This window comes from Vanessa tameamea, chromosome 8, assembly GCF_037043105.1.
Source record: "Vanessa tameamea isolate UH-Manoa-2023 chromosome 8, ilVanTame1 primary haplotype, whole genome shotgun sequence".
Taxonomy (NCBI): domain Eukaryota; kingdom Metazoa; phylum Arthropoda; class Insecta; order Lepidoptera; family Nymphalidae; genus Vanessa; species Vanessa tameamea.
This window is the reverse complement of record NC_087316.1, coordinates 8337866-8364545: the sequence shown is the minus strand read 5'-3', so window position 1 is coordinate 8364545 and position 26680 is coordinate 8337866. Positions and strand designations below refer to the sequence as shown.

Genomic DNA, 26680 nt, shown 5'->3' with positions numbered 1-26680 from the left:
AAACCGTTTTATGAACTCACTCATTTTAATCGTGATTTGATCTCAATATTAAAGTCTATAAACCATGAAATCATGGCGCTAAGAGCGGCTTATTTAAATGTTATTAATTGTGATATCGTTACATTTAGTGTAACATTTAGACATTCTAATCATTAGGTAGGTAAAGGTCGCGAGTTTATTATTTTAATATATTATATTTGAGACATAAGAATACTAAAACTACATATTTTGTCAGATAAGATACCAGAATCTAGTGGAAGGAGATGGTATTGGTGTAGGTCATGGTAGGCTTTAGATGTATGGGGGGCGTTTGACAGCGCGCTGAACTCACATTCATGAGCAGGTCCGGAGAGGAAGAACCCTTGCCACTCATGGCGCTGAAGATGGCGCATGTCACTCACTCACAGCACTCGCGAGGCGCGGCGCAGGCGGCGCGGGCGGTCTGCGTGCGCCGAGCGACCGCGACTGCCGCACACCGGCCCCCACCGCACCACGAGCCCCCACCGCTACCGGCTGCCTCATTTCTCACTATAATTTGCGTGCTGCTCGTTTTTTACCATCATTACTCCCTCGTTTTGTTTTACGTATTATCGAGTGCATCCCGCTCGCACCGGCCGCCATGCGCGCCGAGCGCCGCCCAGATAATAGCCGCGTGCAATTACGCCTTGGCCGCGCGTTGCCGTCGCGAACTTGCTCTGATCCTAGCGACTGTAATACCTAGCGACATCTCGTGACGAGAAGCCATAACATAAAACCATAATAGAAATCTAAAAATGGCTTAATAAATACGAACAACTAACATTAGTAACGAAGGGAAACTTTTAAATTTATCTTAAATATTTTACTATAGTATACTGTAATGGAATAAAAATAAAATGGCAACAATTTTATTTTGACATCGAATCTAATATCTACATGTTATCCCCACACTGGGACTGTTTCGGAATCCAACCATAGTTATAAAATATGTGTAGTATATAGTAAATACTACTATAGATGCGTATAGTTAAAATAAATACTATAGATACGACGTCTACGGTTCATCGTAGCACACAGCTACACACAGCTGATTCGTAGAGCAAAAAGAATGCTCATAATTATGTAAAACATTAATATTTAACAATATTCAAAACAAAACTAAATAAGAAGACAATCCATCTTTATTTGAAAATTAAGAACGTTAACTGACGGTTAGTTATTATCTCATTCTAAGCGCGCTCTGTCAAAATATTGCCTGTCTTTTTTAATAATATAGACCCTGCCTTTTCCTCCATAATATCAAGGTAAATATTGTTCTTGATACTATATCTGGAAAGAGTTAATTCCTACCAAACAATAGCTACCTACGTCATTGTTGACTTATAGGACAAAATAATCAGAACTAATGACAATAATAGTTTAATACTTATGACTGGATTGAAACTGATTTTTGCGTCTGAAGCGTTTTATTTTGCAACGTTACATATAGAAATCAAATCGAAAGAAGTATCGTATGACAATTATCTAAATAGATGTTTAACACACAGAATAAAAAATAACAGAAAACTATTTTGTGGTTTATCCGACTTGTATATGTTGATAAATCGATATCACAAAAGACGGCAAAAAGTGTGTCGACATCGACTCGATAACTTAAAAAGAGTAAAGAATTGTTAAAGATAACATAAGCAATAACGCGAAGTACTTATTTTTAAAAAAATTGTAGCCTCAAAAACTTAAGATTATATACCTACACTATTTGGAATAATTTTACAATTTTAATATTAATAAATAAGGCAAACAGCTTATTAAAAATAAATTATTCGGGGATAAGTTAAAGAATACTCTATATTAAATACGTAAGAAAAATTTGCAATTAAAGTAATATAATTATATACAATCTAAAGAATTAATCTCTTCTGAGAGTTAAGATATCACATCTCTGAACTTATTAAAGCTGAAAGGAAGATTGAAAATCGCATGATTTTACAAATTTCAAAACATAATTACTAATGCAATTAATTCTTATTAGAGTTAATATTGATGAGAAATTCATGAGAAATTATGCGGAAGATAATTATAATATTAGTACTATTTTTAATCTTAAAAAATATCAAAATAAATCGTAACAATTAAGACACATAACTCTCTGATACTGATATTGGAATAATGGTAATCGTTTTCCAATATAAATGTTTGGATTGGTTGTTTTATCTTAATAATTGTAGGCACAATGGACGATATACGATGTTCATATATTTCTAAGGAAAGTTGTTAATAACATTGAAACCTGTTATTAATTACGAATATAATATGTTCGTGATGTATTTAATAGAAGGTTGTAATTTTATTGGTATCACTTTATATTTATTTTAATCTATTAAAATCAATTCGAAAATACTTGTATAAGGGCATAAATCGTTTTGGATGTTACAATAATATTAATATACAGAAATATATTTAAGAGAAAAAAATCTCTTAAACTAATCCAAAATAATTTTCATCACGCTCAAACTTAATTAATAAGTTCATCTCTAAACATTTATAACTAATAGGGATACATAAAATACATATTTACGGTAAAAATATTTTATTTAAAAATTAAAAAATATACATCAAACTAAGAAGGCACATCACATTCCAATTTACATGGTAACTTAAGGTTTACAATTTAACAACTATATGTTATATTAACTTATTTCACATTGCTTAAAACTAAAGTAACATTCGTTTAGTTCATTCACTGCATGCAAAAGTTTAAGGCACGTGCACAAACTGTTTAAAAATTTTACTGTCCGATAGCAACTGGTGGTTGTAAATTATAATGTCCTTGAAAAACTGCATAGTTATCCTTCGACGCGCACTGATATGCTGCGAGTGGTGTAGGATATTGTTGGTAAAATCGTGGGTCTCTCGCTGGCGGTCGAGCATAGAGAGCTTCCTGACGTACATCCTGACACCAACCACTTCCGTACATGACACTACCACTTCCAAATACAGCACTGCTGTTGTAACTGGTTGAAGAGTTGTGCATCACATGAGGGGCCACTGTGGCGTAGTTTAGCATTTGTTTCGGTGCCGCATTCGTAACTGGCACTGTCCCATAGTTTGAACTTCCGACTGACACAGGAGGTGCAGGCGCCAATGCTATTTGGTTTGCCATCTGTGGCGGCTCACTTTTATCTTCACTTGGTTTTGGGGTTTCAACTTTTTCTTCTTCTTTTGTTTTTTTAGATTTTCTTGATACATTTGCATGAGTTTTTACATGTTTCGCAAGATGATCGGAACGCATGAACCGCTTTGTACACAGTTGACAAGCAAATCGCTTTTCACCAGTGTGGGTGCGTAAGTGTCGTTGCAATTCATCGGAGCGAGTAAAACGTTTACCGCAGAAAAGCCAATTGCATACAAACGGACGTTCACCAGTATGCCAGCGGAGGTGAGCTTTAAGGTGAGACGTTTTTCCATATACCTTCCCACAGCCGGGAACGTGGCAAACGTGTTCTCGTTTCGCGCCGTCTTTGCCGTAATTAGGTCCAAAACCTGCTGCCTCGGTCAGGCAGTTGGGGCAACGACATTTCGCACATCGACGTTGGAGCTCTCGGGCATCTTCTGTGTTAGTACTCGGTGGCCAATACGCCGGGTATTGCGGATAGGGTGGGAACTCTCGCCATGTGCTACCACACCAAGTACCCGACGAAGCACTGCTGCAGGACGATAAATCTGAAGCTGGTGACAGCGCGTCACTTCGCCCATATCCACACCCGTAACCACTCATTACGTTCATCATCTGTAACAAGAAAAATAAATAAATCACTTTTATTTTCACTTTGTTTTATTTAGTCCGACGCTATCATCACATTAGGTACATTATTTTAAAATTTAAATGAACTTTCAAAGATTTAATTATTTGTTTCAATAACAATTATTCGTTAAAGCGTCAAATAATAGCAGAGGGCGTAAGCGGGCGGACGGACCTGTTGTGCGGGCGGATCCACGTATTGCATTTCCGGGGACGGTGGTGACAACGTAGCGCAAAGAACCTTCAACTGGATAATTACAGGGCGGCACTCCGCTCGCGCCGAGACGTTTTTAATAACTGGCTTGGGATAAACGTAACGAGCGGTTGTCACCTCGCCCCGTGCCCCCCGCTCCGGCCTGGCACCGGCGCACGCGCACCCCGGCCCCAGCCTCCGCGTCCCTCGGCGCAGCCTCTGCCACACCCCTCCCCGCCCGTGAGTTATGAGTTTATAAGACTTCATAGCGTCTTGTAATAGGAAAAACTAATAAGCATTACCTTTATGTGTGACGGCCCGCCCCGTATTAACATAATGCCAATATTATGTGCTTTCGCCTCATTTTGAAGGCAATTTAGAGGTGAAATGTGAATCTGATCGCTATAGATTTCTATCAGGTTTAGTAACATTTTGCGTATAAAATTTAATTTATTCGTTTAACTTATTGTATAAATTAACGACTACGTACATATATCTAGATGTTGGATAGGACTCTACGTTTTGTAATTACAAAGAACTATCTCTTAGTAAACGCCTTCTTTTTTCTTAGACGAAATTAAAGAAACATTTCCCACGCTTGGTTAAACAGATTTCAAACCAATACCCACACAACCGACTCCGAAGTCTGAATAGTTATTATTTTTCGGTTTGTATCTCAGACGCTTAATGTTTTTAATTTTTTCTCTATTTCGGTCGGCAGTTCGCGGCAGACGCATGATTTATGCATATTCGAGCGAAGCCAAACCTTTAATTACACGTTGTTAAAATATAGCAGTTTGTTAAATCGTTTGCTTTGCTTTTGTTTTAAAGATCACCGCTCTCTTATAGATCTAAATTTTCTTTTCTTCGAGCGACCTTAGCATGTTTTTTATTTAATGTCCGATATGAACTTTTTATGTTTTATGTTAAAAAGAACACGGGGATATGTGTCCAATACTTTTTTCTTTCAAATAATATACTTTTGAATCTAATGTTAAAAAAAAACATTTAAACATTAAGACATAAAATGGTAGGTAGGTACTTGATACTTATACTTTATACTCTGTACAATGTATAAGTACAGGTACTACCTGTAAACTTTTTAGTTTTCTTATTTTAAACATCAATTAATGACGATCCATTACATTTTCCCAGAAGCAAGTGGCTACTGTTAAGTTGAATGTTCAAAACTTTACACCCTATGGTTAGAATTACAAATGCAATAACCTGTCGACATGTTTACGACTCTATAGAACAATAGGTCGCCGATTTACACTCAATACCCATAAAAGCGCTGCAGCAATGCCTAAATAACGTAAAAGAAGCTCAAAGATTCATTCAATACTTTAAAGCGCTTAAAGTGGATTTTTTTTAGGAACTGTGACAAAACGTCTGGCATGCTACTGTCTTGCTCCGCGGCAGTTCTTCAAACACAAAAGTCCCTTAGAGTGGACAATAGTAACTACTAATGCGCGATGATCGTTCGCCTCACGCCATAAATCTCGACGGCTACTGTGTTTTTGTCAACGGCAAAGGGACTCAAAAGATGCGAACGCCTAACAAGACAAGACAGCTATGATTGACTAATTTCAATAGATGTATAAAACATACTTGTGAAATATAGTAAGCTAATAATTTCAGCGTGTGTATATTTATAAAAAAAACATACGCTTACTTACCATCATATTATCTGAACTATGTAAATGTTCTTCCTAAAATATTATTATAAAAGACTTATATGCTTTGTGCTTAGATCCTTAATAAAGGCGACAGTTTGTATGTATGGATGTTTGTTACTCTTTCACGCAAATACTAAATCGATTGTAATTAAACTTTACAATAATATAGCTTAGACACCAGAACAACACATATATATAATTTATAAAGATATTGTGTGAACAATATCTGACAACCAACTATCAAAAGCGAACCCGCTAACGAAAACTAGTTATTTATATATATTTTATATAGATGGAATTATTTTATTTTATCTTGATGTGCGTGACAGTTACGCCTTATACAAACGTTATAATGCTTTATCAGTGTGCGTGTCCTTATTGGCCAATAGTTAGGCACAATTTTTTTCAACGCGTTCTTAGCTTTGCCAGTCGATCTAGAGATCAATAATAAATTTTTCGTGTTCGTGCTTGGATCATTGTAGAGGTACCTTCACTTATATTGTGTAGTGGTAATTGTATAGTTATTTAAGTACTAATCCTACTATAAAGTCCTAACGTAGTGAGCATACCATACATTATTGTAACCTGACGACTATAGGTTAATTTGACGTCCAAAATGATAACTTTTAGGGAGCTGTTTGGGAAATTTACAGTTTAATTGATGTTATCAAATCGTCACAAGTTAAAGATGATGATAAATAATGAAACTTATTGATACCTACTACATAATTTTTAAAAATAAAATTATTTTAATATGTGTTCAACCATGGTTAGGTACATATGATCAAAAACTCAATATTAGATAAAATTTTAATTGTTTTATCATAAAACGAAACTGACATTGAAGAATGTGACATTATATATTGAATACATTGATGAAAAACTTACAACATAAAGTTTTCGACTCCAAAAAGTCGAACAAGGGTAAGGTATTAGTTTGTATAAGGAGGTATGTCACCTTTTTACTCGGACTTTTTTTGGCAAGCGAGCCAGTTCAATTACAGGCACTGGACTTTCTCTAGTGATTGACGCATTGACGGCGTAATATGTTTTATTTCTAACAATGTTTATGTATTTATTTATTGTATATTAAAAAAAAAAAAATGTTACGTTGGTGTTAGGTTTTTTGCAAGTCCGTCTGTGTGGATTACTACACACTCATCAGATATTCAGTCAGACATTCTTACAGGCCCAAGGAACATAACATCTTAGTTCCCAAAAGTATTGACGGAATATGGAATGGATAATATTTCTTACGGCGCCAATATCTATGGGCGATAATGAGCATTTACCATCAGGTTTGTTTGCCCGTTCACCTTATATAAAAAAAAGGAAAAATAACTAAGTAGTAACTAAATAGGTAATTATCACCAGGCAGACTGTTTGCTCGTTTGCCTTTAAAAAAAATTAAAATTGATTTTATTTTTATAAGCCAATTAACAAATACCTACATATAATACGAAGATCTGAAGTAATGAAAGAATCGCGCAGGGCAGTTAGCTTCCGTTCAAAACTCGTATATTTTACACTAATTACGGGTTTCATATATCGGGGGCGGGTAATTGGTTCTATCGTGCGTTGTCCTTCACTTCCTGTCTTTTGGCGGATCTTGAATACAGCTTTGTGGCAACTTGCACAAAGTACCGACACGATGTACTGGTGTCGAGTTGCACCCATTGTGGCGCGCACCCACGATACGTAGCAATGCTTTCTTAATAAAGATCATTTGGAATTTGGACGGACAAAGACTAATATCGCATGAAGTTATGCAGTTAACACGAACTTATGATTTAGGTAAAATGTATAATTTATATAACTACGTATAATTTTTTAACCATATAAATATGCTTACATACCATTAAGTATACCTAATATCATAATAGTAACTATCTTCTCAAATGTGTAAAATGACACTCATACGAAATATAGAAAAAAAGCGCATTTTTCATTTTTTAAATTTCAATGTAGGATTGTATTCCGATTTTTTATGTATCCCATGATAGCGGACGCTACTGTTATCTGATCGGAACTTCGCTCAACTTTACTAATCTCTAAAGGAGTGAAGAGCGTTTCATCGCTATTGTCAATATGTAACAAGATCACTTGAAGTACCTGTTACACGACAATGAGGCACAGGTTCGCACCAAACGCTCCCTTTTCAGTCTAAAAATGACGCTTCTTTTGTAAAAAAAGTCGAAAAAACTAGTTTCAAATAAAAAATAAAATATGAAACAAGCTTGTTGCAAATCGCAATATTCTCAGCTGTCGCATTTCACACGATCAGTTATAGCATTTATATATTAGATATCAAAACTTGGTTATTATAATTTAGTTTCAAATTATTTAGATTACTATTGACGTCAATAACAATTTCGTTTATTAAATTAAAAAATAGTCAGATACAAAATTATTAAATATAAAATGTTACGAGTTATTACGCAAAAAAATAAAACGTAGGTAAAGAAATTCTGCGGATCCAAGACACCCCGTGGTGTAGCGGCAGCTTCTAAAAGGCGCTCTTTCTACAGAGTGACAGCCGAAACGGCCCTACACGAGAAAAAAATCTGTCCCGAACAGTTTGTTTTACACAACAAGAAAGATAATAGATAAGCAGTTAATAACACATTTGACATCGCTACTAAAAAACGATAGTAATAGGTATATACTTATATACCTATTTTTAACTTTTAAATCGAAATTAACCTAATTTTTCCGTGTAGGCATTTTCTCATCTTGTTTAACCGAGTCGGCTCTAGAACCAGGATCCAGGCACCATGCGGGCGACTATCTGGGGCGAAACCTTCAGAAACTTCTGCACTTCGTAGAACCATGGCATGTAGGCCACTGAAGCACAGGCACCTACAAAACAAGTATTATGCTAACACAAATAATTTTAACTTCCACTTATAATTAGGATAATCACTCACTATACAAACAGCGCCTCATATTTATTACACAAAATTTGTGCTGGACTATAAACAAGTAATAGATTTGTACACACTGTACAATTTGTACAAATGCATTCTATTACAATGGGGACGCAAAATTCAAATTCTGCCAGAGGCGCTCATGAACTCATGACCACGATGCTGGCTAGAATACGTGAAACTTAATCGAAGTAATGTTAATCGTAACAATGTTTATCATTCATATCGTGCTCGGCGATGCAATAGAATTTGACGAAACCTGCATAAGTCGATTGATATTCGACCTCCAACCCAAGGGAAGCTAAGGGAGTACTTAATTAATATTTTCCTCTGCTAGATTAGTCAAAATTACTACTATAGTTAGGTATACGTACCTGAATGCATTACCGTCTTTACCATTGCCACACACACACACGGGGCACGTGCCCAGGGCCCCCATCCTGAGAGGGCCCCGAAGAACCAACAATTTGTTTCACACGTTTATGCTCATGTTGACTGCTATACATTATATTTTCGAAATTGTCATATTTGTAAGACATAACTAATATATTTATCAAAAGGCGTTGAGTGATAATCGATATTAAAAGTTGAACGCTATTGACGTGATAGAAAGAGATATACTAACTCATTCACATAAATTATACTATTCTTATAAAGCAATTAATGCCCGGTAGATATATGTTGCAATGGTTTTATAAATTTAAAACAAAATATTCGATACAATTTGCCCCCGACCCGACCTGCCGACCCCCAATATAAGTTGAAGTAAGAAACAACCACGAAACTGGCAACAAAACCAAAAAAAGTCTTAATATATCTTTAAATGTATTTATATTTTAAATAGAAGTGCACACATTTTTGCATGAAAGTTGTAATTAACTAGATACCCAATTTTGAACAGATACAATAAAATGAATGATATACCAAATTATATATATAGATCTTGCAGTTCATGTTGCGTCCTACATGGCGCTTTTTACCAATGATAGTGCGTCCGACCTACTTGATGCGTCCGGTATACGGACGCAAGATTAACCGATCCTCATTTTTGCTGTAAGAGCGTCTTTTAATGAGTAGAATGTATGGACAAAAATTTGGCATGGACACAATTTTATCACTAGAATGCTTTTCAGCGTATTTTGTAGTTCAGCCATCGGCCGCACCGAATTTGGAGGGCGGTACCGTAAAGTGTATAATTTGTAGCGTATACTTCGCGTTTAATTTACAGATTTTATTGCATCTCAATGAATATATTTTAAAGTTTTTATCAATTCCTTACGACTATCATCTTGCGTCCAGTATATAATATTAAATTGGGAAATCGCGACGTTCCTGTGGGGCCCGTTCGGGGTGTAAGAGCAGAGGCGGAGGGAGCGCTAAGAAGCGGTCCTGTGTTTTATGTTTCAAAACCTACTGCGTCCCGCCCGGTAAGACGCGAATTTGTCATCGCAGTGATTTATCAAATTATATATTATTAAAAGTTATTAAATAAGTAAAACACAATGAAAAGAAGTGCAAGGATTCTTCAATTGGCAAATGGTAAGTACTTAAAACTACATTTAAAAAATATATATAAATTTAATATCTAAGTCTAATATCTAAATATGTAGTATGTTCTAAACTCATTGTTTCTTTAAGTGAACTCAGTTTAAATTAGTTTGTCGGTTAGGGCGCTTGTGTACGAAACAATATTTGCAATAATGGTAACTACCATTGATGTGGACCAATTATTTAAAAGAAGTGATTTCAAATACTTTTATAAGACTAAAATGCGTTGGCCTTGGCATTCGACTCATTTTATTTTGCAATATTATTGTATTAATTGTGGCACGAGTATCGCTAATAATACATTGGTAGAACATTTTGTTCTACCTATGACATGCGATGACATAAAAAGGCTCTTTCAGTCTTTATTTTTCTGGTGTCCTGTTTGTGAATATACCTTTTACGACCATTATCCGGAAGACGAATGTTATTATCACATACATTAATTATTAGGTAGGTATATAACTACTGTTTACTTATTTTGTTTAATACGGTTTTAGATAGGTTATTGAATAATCGACTATTTATTGCAAATGAGTATTTTTAATTAAAAAAAAAATATGTCTGTAAACTGTAAATGTACAGTAGGTCAATGGCTTAACTGTTGCGTCGTATAAAAACTATTTAAACTGAGACAATATTTGTTTTTTATGTCTTGGTAATTATGTTACATAATTACATTCGTCATATATCCAAAAGTATTTTTTTCCTTTAAAAATATAATAAAACTTTTTTTTTATTTATCATTAGAAAGAAACGAAAATAAAGAAAACCAGCAAGAATATGAAGAAAATAATCTAGAAAAATTAAATGAGGTATGTATTTAATGGTTGTAAGCCTATTTTCCTAATACTTGAGTCAGCTACCCGTGTCCTTGAACTTACTTGTACACAACTTATCTCTCTCTAAGCTTACACACATACATCAACTTACCTATCCGTATCGTTTGATTTACTTGATTAAGCCAACTCACCGTACTGCTCGTTTTCTAGAACTTACCTGTACAAATCACCCCCTCTACCCGTTCTCTGAACTTACCTATCCGTAACATTTAACTTACCTGTCTATCTTAACTATCTGTATCTTGAAACCTACTCCTACGTATATCATATCTATATCTACCTACTCCTGTCCTTGATCTTATATGGTAACACCAATTCTCCCACTCATTTTTGATTTTTTTTTTAAATTTTTAAACATTAACAGCCCGTAAATTTCCCACTGCTGGGCTATAGGCGTCCTCTCCCTTTGAGGAGAAGGTTTGGAGCATATTCCACCACGCTGCTCCAATGCGGGTTGGTGGAATACACGTGTGGCAGAATTTCGACTTTCGAATTGTGGCAGAATGAAATTAGACACATGCAGGTTTCCTCACGATGTTTTCCTTCACCGCCGAGCACGAGATGAATTATAAACACAAATTAGGTACAAGAAAATTCAGTGGTGCCTGCCTGGGTTTGAACCCGAAATCATCGGTTAACGTACATCTTAACGTTCTAACCACTGGGCCATCTCGGCTCACATTTTTGATTATTGATATAATAATTCATTAGTTTTCTGTTTTGTTGACTTCTTTGTTCTTATTGGCTGAGTCACTAATTATTCTCTGCCTTCTGTCTAAACCTTAATCGAAACAGTTTTTATTTCTTTGTATTAATTGATTATATATACTCTATATGTCTGTTGCAGGACATATCTGATTCAATATCTGCTTTTTCTGATACATGTTCAAATTACACCCCACCAAGACAAGATGTAACTATAAAAAAAAATATTCTAATTTCTACTTATATTTTTCTAAAAATGTCGAATAACTCAATAGAAAATAATTGACGAATAGTTAATCAGTAACTAATACCATAAACCATACTAACGATTAAGATACTTGCAATCTTAGTAATTCTATAAATATATTTTTTTACAGACTAGTTCTGATGATTCTTTTCTAGAAGAATTTGGGACACTGAAACAATCTTCTATACTTAAAGAGGTAACCCAGACGTGCAAGAAACCTCCAAGCATTCAAAATAATTTATCGTTATTAGAGTGTGTTCCTTTATCTGATACATCTATCGCATCGCATAGAAATATAAATTTTAGTGAAGTTAGTCATATAAGTAATTCTCCTTGCAGTTTAGATGTTGTCGATAAAAAAATTCTACAACCTGTATCTTTTCCACATTATACAACAGAAGAATTCGCAAAAAATAATGGGACAGATCTCGATATTAATAATGAATCTCAAATGGGAGATAATTCGAATGAGAGTTTAACAATAATCCAAAGGGGAAAATCCAAAAGTACCACAAAAATTCGAGATAGAGATTACTGCCTTTACTGTGAGATTTTCGTCTTAAATTTTGAAGATCTTAATATTACAAATATTAATTTTCAGGACTTTTATGAAACCAAAAATGCGATAAGTTATTTTGAATGTCTCCAACAGTATTTGTGGATTTTTATTTATATAATATTTGAGTTATTAAAATAATACTAAAGTGGCTGGGTATAGCAATGATTAAGTTTTAAAAATATCGTATCTTTTGTGTTTTACAATACATATCAAATTATGATTTGAAGACTGATTAAGTGTATTTTAATATTACTTTTAGAATATTGTTGTTAGTTATGTTTCTTTTTTCTTGTCTTAAATAATCAATAATGATTAACATAGAAATTAAAGCGACGTTGATTTGATTGAGAGAATTTTAACAAATTATGTTAATAATGGCTATTATTAGTATTAGTAAGAAAATGATTACTTTGTGATGTATGTTATGTTCAGTGTTTTATTTTTATGAAAGATTTTGACTTATGTATACAAAGTGGAAAATAAAGCTTTTCTTATATTATGATACGCTTTTTATTACATGCATTTATAATATATCTTTTCGAAAACAAATTAGAATTAAACATAAAAAAAAAAATTTAATAATAATAATTAAAAATTACACTTCAATTATCCGGAACTTATATACAGCATTCACTTCTTTGTATTTTTGATCCCACCCATATACACTAATTTACCAAACCATATAACTAATCTTTCTACTTACCTGTTTACAGCAACTGTTGTTAAAAACATAAGTAGGTGATTTTTTCTACCCAAAACATGGGTAGAAGTATTCACCTACGCGTGATTACCTACCTGTGTCCATGAGTTTGCCTACTTAAAGATTTATCTTTTTATTTACCTACCACACTGCGCCACACACCACACTGCGCTTGTATTATTTAACTGACCTGTTTACACTAACTTACCTGCTTATAATTTTAAACCAACTTACCTAAATATATATGCCTTCATTCTTACTCGTCAACAACAACTTACCCGTACATAGTTATTCTAATTTTGTCTTTGAATATATACTTAAAACTTATCATAATTATCTCTCTGTTTATTTTTTTATACCAATTTACTTATAAATGTTGTCAGCTTACTTATTTCATTTATCATTTTTAATTTCGCTAACCACTATGCCACAGAGACGATAAAATGCAAATTAAATACAAACCTAAAATAGTAGGTACTTATGGCTACGGACGCAGTATAAGCATTGGTATAGCTGGAAGCTGGTTGACTAGTACGATGAATACAAGATCACAAAAACAGTATTCGGTATCGTTATATTTTCCAAAATAGATGGGTGTAACATTGTTAGCGTAATCTCTGTAATATATACAGGGCATTATATAGAATCGATTTAAGCATAAGTTTTGATGGACGTAGGAGCATTCACGGAGTGTGTAGAAAGTATACGGAGATATACGGGGTACAAGATGGCTTAGGTGATGCACGGATGCGCTAAATGACCCGGAAATTTTTGAAATCGAATATTAAAAAATCATATTAAAACGAAATTCTGTGTTAACTCATGAAATTATACTGATATAAATGTCATATATACGCATTAAAAACATTTAAAATGTTGTTACATTCAGTGGACGCCGTAGGGTGGTAATTTGGAAAGATGCAAGAAGTCTTTGACGATTTATATATATATATATATATATATATATATATATATATATATATATATATATAAGTTTTTAATACAAAATTTAAGTTAGTAATACAATATTTAAATAATAATACAATCTCTTAGTGCCAATGCGTCTTACCATGGAAGTTGACATTCGTAGAAATTTTTTTGTTTATAACTAACTCTAAACTATAGTTCCTAGTTACAACCTGTAAGCGGTCGTTTTTATTCAGATAACAGTATTATATCATATTTTACTCATCTCTTATTACAATGGTTTATACTATGTCAAATAAATTATATCGTTACTTTTCCAATTTATTAACATTTTATATTATGTCTATCTAATGTACCTAATTCCGGTTTTTTCTGCATACATTTTATATATGTACATATATATATAGTTGAACGTATCTTTTTAACTTTTAATTTAGATCAGTAGGTAAGGGTTTAGACACGTAATAAGCCTATTTATGCAAAGAACGTCATTAAATTTGGGGTAAATTCACAGGAGCCGGCCAAAAAAATTTAGCCACATTATGTTAGAACTAGGCAATCAAAACATATCTTACTATGACGCCAAAGCTGTAGGACCTTGGTTTTATTTGAATTCAAAAATCTGATATGTTTCGATGAAATGAATTGTTTCTTAAAAGCCCTTTTTATAGTTTATGGCTGATTTGTTATTTTTAAAATCATATAAAAATATAAACGTATTATCTATTGAGAATTTTTCTCTTAAATATGCGTATCCTATAGCAGCTATTAATAATTTCACATACCTACCCATTCTAATGACGTAGTCGTTCAAATAAGTTAATTATAATTTATTTATAAGGTGTACAGTCTGATAAAAAGTAGTCGTAAGAATAATTATATCGTAAACGTTTGGCACGATAACAATATCCACTAAATGAAGAGGAGATATGTCTCATAAATGTCGAGTATAGCTCATTAACCATAGGGTGAGAATACCCAATTGTTACTTTGTCAATGACGGATACAAACGTACGATAGCTGTGGGCACTTGCTTCTCTCAATTACATTTCTAATCATATTGTATTTCTGTCGTGAGATAATCGGAAAAATCGTATTACTGAAAAAAATCTGCATAATTCCTAGGATTATTGCAAAGGGCCGGATAATTAAAATCTTACGAAGGTTTTTACAATCGTCCGAGCTAATTTTAGGACCAAACAAAGGATAAAAAAACCCATTCTAATTGTATTTGTTCTCATTATCCTACGATAGATATATCTATGACAATTTATTGATATCCGTAAATTTGTTCCCTGTAACTCTGTCAGGTGTTCACCTGGTAAATAGAAACGCTAGCCGTATACCGTATACGATGAGATATACCATCGGAAACATTGTTCAGAAACTCACCGATTATTAGAAGTAATTTTTACTTTTTCGTAAATGAAGGTTGCACTGCCTGTACCTACTCCAATTTTACCTCGATTTATGTGCTAACAAAAAATTATATTCAATCAATCAAACATAATATTCTACCCTATTTAACTCACTAATGGGATTAACTTTTAATAAAAGCTGTATTTAACTCAGTAACAGGAAACCTAAATACCTATATAATAACTTATATTAGAACTTTCGAGCAAACTTTCATCCCCCGTTGCCCTTTTAATAGGTGAATTAAAAAATACTATATTATTCGTAATTTTCTTATTTATTTCTTAGAAGGGTCGAAATATTCATAATAGATTTAGATATGACTCATAGAATACCTTCGTAATACAGTGCAACCTCTATATAACAAATCGGAAGGGAACAAGTAAATATTCGTTTTATCAAGTAATTCGTTAAACTGAGGTTTATTTTATTGAGTTAGGTTGGTCTAAAATTCGTTATAAAGAGGTAAAAAAGCAGTTTTATTCATCTCACATTACGTACTTATCTTGTTACAATTTCTACTAATAAATGATAACACATTTTTGTCAAATTACTGTATATATTTTCTATTTGAAAACAATTAGGTAGGTAACAAAAATTTTTGGTGGTGACTTTAAGGTTTTGGGTTGACAAATTTGAGGTATTTATACTTTTTCTTAATAGTTGAAAATTTGTTATAAAGAGGTTGCTCGCAAAAAAATGTTCGTAATGTAAAGGGATATTTTACGTTGACTCTTATAGAGGGTTCAAGTGAATTACGAAGAATTTGTTAAATCGAGGAATTCGGTATATTGAGGTACGTTATATTAAGGTTGCACTGTATAGTAAAAAAACATCGTAATGATACATAAAACTATGTTTTGATAGATCAAATATATTTTAGGAAACAAGATAAGCGTTAACTGACTTTTTAAATTCGGCTGTAAGGCATATTTAATAGTTGCTTGGTGGTTTTGGCCGTACAAAACTAGAAAGCCGTCACAATTATTTTTCAGTCATCGGGCCCAAATAAAAGAAGAGGGTAATTATACGATTACATATTCATGAATTATTTCTTGTCTTTGAAATTATATCTATACACGAATTAGCCAATTAAAAAAATATAAAGCTCATGTCAAAAAAACGAGTCATATTAGGTATTCAATACAATAATATATTATTGATACAAAACGTGGACTTAGTATTTGTTAATATAATCAATTTAATTGTTCTTTAGTGACATACTATATAATTGGAATCGTGAAGAGTAACTACCGAGTTTCTTGTGGTGCTTCTCGGTAGAATCTATTTTCTGAACCGGTGGTAGCTTTACTTTAATTACACAGCAATATGACGATTCAAAAGTGCTTTTATGACCCTAGTTGAATAAAAAATATTTTGATTATGAATCCAATAGCACTACTTTTTTGTAGGAAAATAAGGTTTACTAAAATCAAAAAATAAAGAAAGATACGAATCCCACGAAAACTATCGTTTTTATATAACCCATATTACTATTGGGGCACAGATAAAAAAAACGAACTATTACTGAGGATCAAAAAGTTTATTCACACGTCACAAAACATACATTTTGTACATTATTTTTTCATCATACACCGTTAAAGTAAGTAAATATTAACTAAACTGTTTCCGGATTTAGGAATGTTCCCACTGAAAACAAATAAGGTTTTAATAGGAATAATTAAAATTGATTTCATGCTGTACCACTTTTATACTATTGTAACGGGTGAAAAACAAATGACGGGTACCAGGAATGTTCACACTTGCCATATCTTGTGCTGCCAATGGTGTCGTGGAATAACTACTGACTCGCCTTATTACAGGAACACCAAAGTATCACTGTGTATGGAACTTGCGTAAGTGTGGCACCTACATATAGATCTGGCACCAGTTATTTTTAAATGTTCATACCGATACATTTAACTGAACAAGTTCAATTGCAAATAAATATATAACAGCAATAATATAACATTATTTGAGCATGAGACTTCGCTACTCTGGAAGTTACTTTAATGGTTTTTAAACGTAAGATTACGTTGTATAATAGAACAACTTTATTTAATTAGATCCAAGCAAAGCATAATTAAAACTAGCAACAATTACTATAATTAAATTATTAAAAATAACTATTTTCAATGTTTTAAATATATTTTGCTATTTATTTTATGTATAAATAAATAAAATGTATAATAGAAACATTCCAAAACAATTTTTAGACACCGAAATATTACTCATTATTAAATGACCAATAAAATTAAAACTGACTACACATATATAGCTTTACAATAATTTTTTTTTTTATAATAGATACTGTAACATTTAAGTATCATAATGCAAGATTAACCCATTAAGTAATTTGACATAACACTTTGAGCGTATAAGTATAGTTTAAAAAAAAACTTAAACTTGACGTCCAATTGGAAATTTAAAAGTTTAAAAATAAAATTAAAAAAAACAATCAATCATATTATTAGTTTTTTTTTAAATTATTATTTGCATATTTTCTCTAGTAACGCTCAAAGTATTCTGCCAGTGTTATATGTGGTAGAGAAGACACGAAGAATAATCGGTCACAACACGTATATAAATTGACAGTTTGAAAAATATTAACGAAAATCCATCGTTCGTTATTCAGGTTGTGTCAAGATGGCACAGATTATCACGCAAATGTCGCGAGGAGAAGATTTCAAATGCGAGCAATGCAATGTTCATCATAATTACTGAAGTAATATTCGCATTTATATTGTTAAACTACACGAATAGGCTGGGTAAGTATCCACCTTTTACAGACAATCTTGTACATCATATTGTATTAGTCAGTCATATATTATGAGAACATAGATATTAGATAATCAATATGGAATTGAAATACATTTATAGTTATTTATTGTTATAATACAATTATAAAATACTTCCTTGTTAATGATAAAATATGTATATATTAACTATAGAAGTCTGTGGTTAATTTCAAAAGAATATGTACAAACTTGTTAAAATCTCCTTAATATTTATTTCTATGTTCAACTAATTCTATTGAAACAAACTATACGAATTTTATATTGTTATGTAATGAGAAATTTAAAAACAGATAACAATAGATAAGCTGAGACATTAGGGTTGATTCCGTTGTACACATTCTAATCTAATGTCTAATAATTTTGCCACCCCTATCTTATGTATGGGTTTACAAAGCATATATGAACTCGTTTAGATTGTATACCGAAACCGCACCAATAAATTGCAATAAAAAAAACTTAATTTAAACAGGTATATTAAGTATCTAATAAATGGTCATTTTGATCTTATAAATAAATTAAATGAGCTACAGAAAACTTTTAAATGATAATTTTTTTTAAGTGAATTAAAATGATTTAATATTATCGTTTTAATACAAATGGATTAATTTCAGTTATGGACACAATTTATTAAACTAAAATATTGAATATCAAATATATCTAAACAAACTGTAAATTTTAAATATTCGTAATATATGTACATTTTGCAATATAATACAAATTGTCAATGGGAATAAGTTTTTTTTCTGTAACAGATAACAGATAAAAAAAAAATTCGTAATAAATAATAATAAAAGACAAAAGTGCAAATTAGTGAAACATAAAATCTAGATAGGAAAACATATAGATTATCATCTTTTAGTGGCAAACTGATCTATGTAAATAGTAATAGTTCTTATAACTCATCCCTAAGAAGGGTGTATCGGTTCTTAGATGGAGCTAGCTTCTTGAAAGTTGATTCCGGAGGAGTTGTAACTTTGATATCATTTGTAACTTGTGGGTTCTCAGGTCCATAGTGAAATTCTCTGTAAATTTAAAACATACATACAGTGTACAATGAATCTCCTAACAAACTAAGAGTTTCGTAAAAATGTTGAGGTAAAAACGCTAATGGCTATTTAAGGAAATAATCTGGTCAAACAACATATAATAATAAATCTCATACTAGCCCAAAGAACCAGTACAACTTTTAACATAAAACTAAGCAAAATACTTGCTTACATTATGTAAAATTTAGTCACTAACATAAGAAAGTATTACTGTCACATGTTCTTTTGATAAACAATAATTAATTTAATCAAAATCATATTATACATACTAAATTCAAACTAAAAATGAATTTTGGAAGTCATTTTGGAGTTCAATTATCCATATATATAATAATAGATAATTTTCGAGTAGCTTTAAACATTATAAATGCTGCTTTGGAGAGAATATAATTTGAAAAAAAAAAACTTACCTGTGTAACTTGCCTGAATACAGGTCTTGTAAAAATTCTTTTAATTTTCCAGGTATTTCCATATCACTGTAGTTGGGGAACAGGTACATGTGTCTGAAGGAATCTATGGCAATCAAAGGTAAATCTGACACAGACTTGCCAAGGTGATGCAGAGGATGTTCAAAACGTAAACCATCAGCGGTCAGGAAATTTATTTTTTCTGTAAAAAAAATTAATTAAAATATAGCATATAATAAAATACAATTAAAGTAATTTTCAAAATAATATTGCCACTTAAAAAATATCAAAATGTATGCAGCTCTGTATTACCTTTTTCATCTTGCAGTTCCCGGCTAATTATGTCCTTATACTTTTTTACACTTTCTGAATCAGTAGGATGATGGAACAAGATTAAGAAAGGCAATCCTTCTTCAGTCAACTCCTCAGCATTTTCAAATGTTATCTCCCTAACAACAGGGATGCATTTCTGTTGAATCCAGTGGTATAATTCATCAAAGTTGAGTAAATTTCCACGGAAGGTCTCATCAGGCTCCGTGGAAGTCTTTGTATCAGCTCTAAATACAACAACGGGTTGACCTAAAATTTTTAATACAAAAATATTATTACAGGGCATTTGACCTTTGAATTTATTGAAGATAAGGCATTCAGCCTTTAAAAATTAATATTCATACAAGGCTCCCAGTTTATTTTATATAACATATTGTAAAGATAGATATGATGATACATTACGGTGGTTTAAGGCATGGCAAGGCAAGTTATAGACTGCTACTCAAAATAGATCTCGTAACAAAGATTCCTCATAATGACCAACAAAGACAGAGAGCAAACCTTCTTGACCTAAATGCTCTTCATAAGCAAATATTAGGCAATCTTTTATTGTCTCCTAGACAGTGGCGTAGCATGGGGAGGGCGGAGGGTGGCAGTTAGTGAAAAAAAAGTTAATTTCTTTCAGTGTTTTTTTCATCATTTTTTTTGTTGTTACCAAATACCAAATACCCAGGTACCTATGCAGGTTCTATGCATGGGTGATGCAAGCGCAAGCTTTCTCAATAATCATTATTTAGGAAACTTTTTTCGTTTCAATGTTATTTTAAATACATATCAAATATGTCTCCTTACGCATTCTTTGTACTTCACCGTAATAAGGTAATGACAGACCGTCGTTTCACAAGGCATCAATGACTTTGAGTAAAAAGCAAGATATAAAAACAAGCTTGCGGATTGTTGCCCCAATTTGTCGTTTTCGCGGCTTTCTTGATAAATTAGACAAAGCTAATGTAGGTCCACTTGAATTATTGGAGTTTATTGTCGAATCTAAGCTCGAAATCTCCGTGTCTAATATTTTCATAATGCTCAGAATATTTTGACAACTGCTATAAGTAATGCTAGTTGTGAAAGGAGCTTTTCGAAACTTAAATTGATAAAGTAACTTGCGATCTACGATGAGTACGCTGAGATCAACTAATCTAGCTATATTGTCGATTGAACAAGACCTGACTGATGCAATCGATATTGAAAGTGTGATCAAAAACTTTGCTGAAAGGAAGACTAGAAAAGTTAAATTTTAATCTTTCAGTTGAGGAGTTGAGGTTGTAATGATACTCGGGCGCAAAAGAGCGTGCGTGAAGTAGGCGATTTCTCCATTATTGTATTACGTTTTCTCTGTAATTTTTCTAAGTGATATTTTATCTTCTACTCTATGTCAAAAAATGTTAATTTCACTTTTCCGGTTAGTGTTATTCAATAAAAGTACTCTTTTTACCATGCCCCAAATTTTTTATAATGGACTGCAAAAATAAGAGGGCAGCAAATTTGGAATCCGCACTGACCTATGCTATGCCACTGCTCCTAGACAAAAGAATTTTTACATTAAATGTGCAAATAATTCTCACAATCCAGAAGTGCAAATAATTCTAATGAAGTCAAACTTTTAATTCATGAAGATTCTTTAAGATATATTTTGTTTTTAAAATTTCTCTTACCATTATTCTCGACACATGTGTATAATTATTTTTAAAAAATATGTATAAACAAAGGAAACAGTAGCAATAGATATTGGAAGTGTGACATATTATATAAAGTAAACCTAACACCATCAATTCACTTCAAACCATATAAACTAAGATATACTTTGGGCTTGTATTTACCCTGGCTCACAATTGAAAAAAAATGCAGCAAAAATAATAACTAGTGGCACTCAGACAAGTTTGGATGAAGGCTTTATTTCAAACCATTTATAAAAACAACTACTTTAAACATAATAATTATTTTCACAATCATACCTGGAGGATGCATTTGTTGTGATGCATCTCCAAAGCCAGCATGGAATATGCACTCATCTTTAAGATTGGCAGCTACTTTTCTAAGCATCTCATATTCAGGTTGGTCTCGTCTATCCATGTATCCAATTATGTGCCTTTTATCTTCAGTAAGTTCCTGGAGTTCCTTCAGAGATGAGAATGTTATGATCGAATCTGTCAGCTGTTTCTTTATAAATTCTGCAAAAGCTTCAACAGACCGTTGACCTGAAAATATATAAATGCTGTATAAATATTTGAATAAATTATATTTTCATTATACCCTTGCTAATTTATATGGTTAAGGGACAGTCAATAACATTACATAAACTCAGTTCAAAGAGAACTTTATGTGTTTTTCGACGCCACCCACTCATCACATATTCTACGATGAAACAGGGATACTTAGTATTTTTATGATCCATTGTGAAGGGTGAAGGACCCAGTGTAGGTACATGCAGAATGGATATAGCATCTTGGTTCTCAAGATTGGCGACTCAAAGGCAATGTAAGGAATGGTTAATATTTCTTATAGTACCTGTCTATGGGTGGTAGTGACCACTTACAATCAAGTACCATTTGTTCTTGTCCAATTTAACAAAAAAGACTTTTAAGTTATTCTTATAATGAGTAATAGTGCACTCATTAATCTTGAGTGGTATATTGTTAATAGGTAATACTAACTGTTTATTTTAAAAGCTAGCTTCCTATTATTTCAGACTTTTAATACCTACTTTAACATCCACTGAAAAAACATAATTTCTTTACTCCTTTTTATTCCTAGTTTTTTGAGTTATCAACATATTAACAGAAATTAACAAGTTTACCTCTATATTCTTTCTTAGCTGGTAATCCATTGCGGAAAAGTTTTAGGGTAGGGTACTTTGAAATATGAAATCTTGTGGCAATACTGGCTTCCTTGTCACAGTCTACTTTCCCCATTACGACTTTGCCAGTGTCGTACCCGGCTTTAGTCACTTCTTCAGCCGCATCATCAAAAATAGGCATCAACATATTGCTAAATTTGCACCATTCGGCATAAAAATTTATAAACACAACTTCATTCGACGCTGTGGAAAAACATTTATAGTATTGTATTATAATATAATGAATACATAACCCACTTTAAACATAAAGAAAACGAATAGTTCTTACCTAGTACCATATCTATATTGCTCTGTGTAATTTGTACAGCACCGCTATCAGTTGGATTGTAAAAACTATAGCAAATCTGAAATAAAACAATTGTAAATCAATTACTTTTAACAAGTCGTTAAATTAGCAAACAGTAGGTACGTGTACCGAATGTCTTTATGTATTTCATTTTATTCTTACCAAAATCATTAAAGAAGCTCTTTTGTAACTGAACATATTTCCTATATTATTTATATACTTTTAATTTAAAATCTTCCCCGAAGACAGTCCTGTAGAACGTTGGAAGTTTACATAAATAAAAATGCAGTCTTATTTCGTTTAAGCCGAAATATCTAGGCACCGCACCACTTTTGACTCGTTTTCGACGAACTTGGTGTTGCCTCACTATCTCTATTCTCTTATAACTTTTATAAGTGACGTCAAAAGCCCTAAACCTGACATTTTGTAAAAAGTGGTTTGAATAAAAAAGTATGATTTTAATTAAAATAAGTAATTTAATGCGAAACTTATAAAAATATCTAAAGCAAGCAAATCCTTAATAAAATTCAAGCTATTTTTTCCCCTCAATTTTGGAAACTGCAAATAAATAGTAATGAATGAATATAAAAAAAACGTTTATTAATTATATAATAATTATTATGCTTCGCCCATTAAAATGAGATAAACTGACCACAACCTAACTTAATATTGTATTAAAAGTTTATAATCTGTAATCTGTCAACACTCAAGCTCAACTTTAAGGAACCGATTGTCCATGACGTTTAGTTTAATCTTATTTCAAATTAAAAATTGTTTGCTGCCAAACAAACTTAGCCACACCCGTATTACTTTTATAACTGATTATTTGTTAAAGAAAATAAAATTTTACAATACAGATTGCACTAACAAGAAGATAAACATCAATATAATTAATATGTTAACTAGAAGTATAATATTCTTTTCACTTTTGTCATGTACTTACTTTATTGGAGGTAACACGAAAAGTTCATTAAAACTTTGCATGTAAGATATTCCTGTGTTTATATTATGATTACTTTTTGCAGTAAATAGCCTCGAATGCTATGTTTGTGATTCACAAGAGGACAATTCAGAAAAATGTATTAAAACCATTAAAACGTGCACCAACAATGAGACTGTTTGCCTAACTGAAATAAAATGGGGAACGGCTCCATACTGGTCCCAAGGCGCAAAAAAGCAATATTATATATCAAAAAGATGTTCTGAGAAGGAAGAATGCATTATTATGAGGCAACGCAATATGCCTCTGTGTACTCATATTTGGTATCAAGACTGGGTGTGTTCAGATTGCTGCCAAGGTGATAGATGCAACTACTACATAATTGTAAGTAAAATATTCCAGACAACCTTTATTAATTGTGATTTGTGAGAATTTTTTGGTATTTCACAGGAGAATAAATTAATATTGTTAAATTAAGAGATAGTAAGCATAGTATTGAAACCATCTAAAACTGACACTAAGCTCTAAACCACATTATTTTTATAAGTACATTTTAAATTACCAAGTAATCACTATCATATAATCAAATCATGCTTTTTTTATTATTTCAATTGATTTTGGGATAATTACTCAAGGGATATAAGCTGCTTATTGTTATAATACAAAAATTATCCTTTCATTTACAGAGTGGCAGTGGAACAATTAAACCTATTTTAGGTGTTTTATTGGGAGCACTGTTAATTATAAGAAGTAAGTTAATAGTTTGAAAATCAATAATTATCTATGACTAATTGACTTATGGAAAAAAAATGAATCTTTGTATTGAAAAATATGATTATAATATTAAGGATGTTTCCATAATATAAAAATTGCCTTTAAAGAAAAAAAATGTATGTCACTTAATAACAAATAGTATAATTAGTACAGTATAGTATTAACCTCTGAGTTTTCTCAGTCAATCATTACCTGTGTCTGATTTAAGTCATTTGAATGGTTCATAAATGAGTAAGTTTATTTCGTAGAATGTCATTTGACCTATAATTTTTTTTTATAATTTGTTAATGTTTTGATAAAATTTTCTGAACATTGAGACTTAGTTTTATAATGTAATTGACTTTCTTATAAATCTCCCTTTTTTTAGGTTTTAGGACTATTATTATTTTATACATTGTATTTTATATTTCTAAAATTTAATGTTGTACAATTCACATAATTATTAAGATATTTTTGATAGATATGACGTAAATGATAATGATAATGTACCATGTACTCTAAACAATATCACATTAGTTAATATATATATAAATAATAATAAGGTTAAGTAATATATATTTTTATATATTGTGGCATTTTCACTGCTTTGCAGTCTTTGTTATGTAATAAGAATAATAATAGTTTTATTTATTTGGAATCTCAAATCCGTCCAATTACAATTGTGTATTATAAGTGTTCTATGTTTATTTTTAATTAATTACAAAGTATTTTTACTTTTGATAAATCTGTTTTTTTTTACTACCCAGTAACATTCCTTCTATACCGTTTTTTATAATTTCATAATTTCAAGAACATGTTAATAAAATACTGTTAGAAAAATGCTTTATTCCAAAATGAAATAATTTTATATGATTATATGACAAAGTTAATACTGATTAGCTAGATAGATGATTAGTATAATATAAGCAATGCATTAAAAAAAACCGTAATTTTTTAGCATGTTCAAATATTCAATAAACAATTAAACATTGAATTATGTAAATTATTATTTTAATTTTTTAAGGAAATGGGCGCATAACGCCCTCTATCGGTACTAATAGTCAAGTATTAATCTTTATTTAGTAGTAACTTCTAACTACTTCTCACGGATGCAATGATGATATAATGTCTTAATATACAAGATTTGCACACTACTTTTTTGTCAAAAAATACAACCCGGTCTGTCCCTGCATTTTAAAACTGTGATATGTTTGATGAGATGAGATATATTATTATACATATATAAAATACGCCTGAAAAACTTAAAGGTTATATATCAAGCTCTTATATTTGATAATCATTGATTATGTTGGTTTAATATTTTAAACATTTATTCATAAATATAAAGCCTCTTGGATATATATCATTATTTTGAATTATGCGCGAGCACTGTCACGGCGGCCACTAGTGGTTTAGCTGTGGCCGCCATTGGTGGCCTTGGCCTAGTGTGTAGCATTAATTTAATAATATGTGTAATTTATAATATGTACTTATGGAATAAATTCGAAGTGAAGCGAAGCTTTTAATACCTAACTAATGCAGACTAAGTATTGTTTTTGTTTTGACAGATAAATTGGAATCATTTTCATTTGATAAGCAATAATTATTGTTTTTTTATACTTCTAGGGTTGAGAAATATAAAAGAAACGAAATTATTTAAAAAAAAGAAAATATGTACAATTTACGGTTCAATTCTAAATTGAAGTCGCGAAAGTAGTGTTGCTGTTAACAAAATACGTCAA

The 26680-nt window shown here is 31.7% G+C and overlaps 4 protein-coding genes across 5 annotated transcripts in view; 1 reads left to right on the top strand and 3 right to left on the bottom strand.

Annotated features, from left to right (window-relative positions):
* Positions 1–497, bottom strand: part of LOC113400090 (transcription factor Sp9) — a 77349-nt gene extending 76852 nt beyond the window's left edge. The window contains exon 1 of one of the 2 annotated variants that reach the window (XM_026639488.2): positions 332–497. In XM_026639488.2, coding sequence (XP_026495273.1) covers positions 332–373 — 42 coding nt within the window. In that variant the 5' untranslated portion in view covers positions 374–497. The remainder of the gene's footprint in view (positions 1–331) is intronic. The other variant, XM_026639491.2, reaches the window with a different exon arrangement.
* Positions 498–2579: 2082 nt separating this feature from the next.
* Positions 2580–4068, bottom strand: LOC113400093 (transcription factor btd-like). The gene is made up of 2 exons (XM_026639493.2): positions 3957–4068; positions 2580–3769 (listed from the first exon to the last, which is right to left on the bottom strand). The coding sequence occupies exons 1-2, from the start codon at positions 3984–3986 to the stop codon at positions 2768–2770; spliced, it is 1032 nt and encodes a 343-aa protein (XP_026495278.2). The 5' UTR covers positions 3987–4068; the 3' UTR covers positions 2580–2767.
* A 12977-nt stretch (positions 4069–17045) lies between these two features.
* On the bottom strand, positions 17046–23602 carry LOC113400091 (endoplasmic reticulum resident protein 44). The gene is made up of 7 exons (XM_026639492.2): positions 23408–23602; positions 23228–23303; positions 22900–23142; positions 22058–22300; positions 20085–20351; positions 19776–19974; positions 17046–19341 (listed from the first exon to the last, which is right to left on the bottom strand). Exons 1-7 carry the CDS (start codon positions 23441–23443, stop codon positions 19212–19214), a joined length of 1194 nt encoding a protein of 397 aa, XP_026495277.1. The 5' UTR covers positions 23444–23602; the 3' UTR covers positions 17046–19211.
* A 366-nt stretch (positions 23603–23968) lies between these two features.
* Positions 23969–24978, top strand: LOC113400095 (uncharacterized). The gene is made up of 3 exons (XM_026639495.2): positions 23969–24198; positions 24271–24569; positions 24872–24978. Exons 1-3 carry the CDS (start codon positions 23982–23984, stop codon positions 24950–24952), a joined length of 597 nt encoding a protein of 198 aa, XP_026495280.1. The 5' UTR covers positions 23969–23981; the 3' UTR covers positions 24953–24978.
* The last annotated feature ends 1702 nt before the right edge of the window (positions 24979–26680 follow it).

Bases quoted from the DNA above. Each gene is read 5' to 3' on its own strand.
- LOC113400093 (XM_026639493.2), bottom strand. From the start codon at position 3,986: ATGCAATACGTGGATCCGCCCGCACAACAG. The intron at 3,770-3,956 runs GTCCGTCCGCCC...TTCTTGTTACAG, and splicing joins TGGATCCGCCCGCACAACAG to ATGATGAACGTAATGAGTGG.
- LOC113400091 (XM_026639492.2), bottom strand. From the start codon at position 23,443: ATGTTCAGTTACAAAAGAGCTTCTTTAATGATTTTG. The intron at 23,143-23,227 runs GTAAGAACTATT...GTTTTTCCACAG, and splicing joins CAATATAGATATGGTACTAG to CGTCGAATGAAGTTGTGTTT. The intron at 19,975-20,084 runs GTAATACAGAGC...TTTTTTTTACAG, and splicing joins GGAACTGCAAGATGAAAAAG to AAAAAATAAATTTCCTGACC.
- LOC113400095 (XM_026639495.2), top strand. From the start codon at position 23,982: ATGACGTTTAGTTTAATCTTATTTCAAATTAAAAATTGTTTGCTGCCA. The intron at 24,199-24,270 runs GTAACACGAAAA...TACTTTTTGCAG, and splicing joins ATGTACTTACTTTATTGGAG to TAAATAGCCTCGAATGCTAT. The intron at 24,570-24,871 runs GTAAGTAAAATA...TTTCATTTACAG, and splicing joins GATGCAACTACTACATAATT to AGTGGCAGTGGAACAATTAA.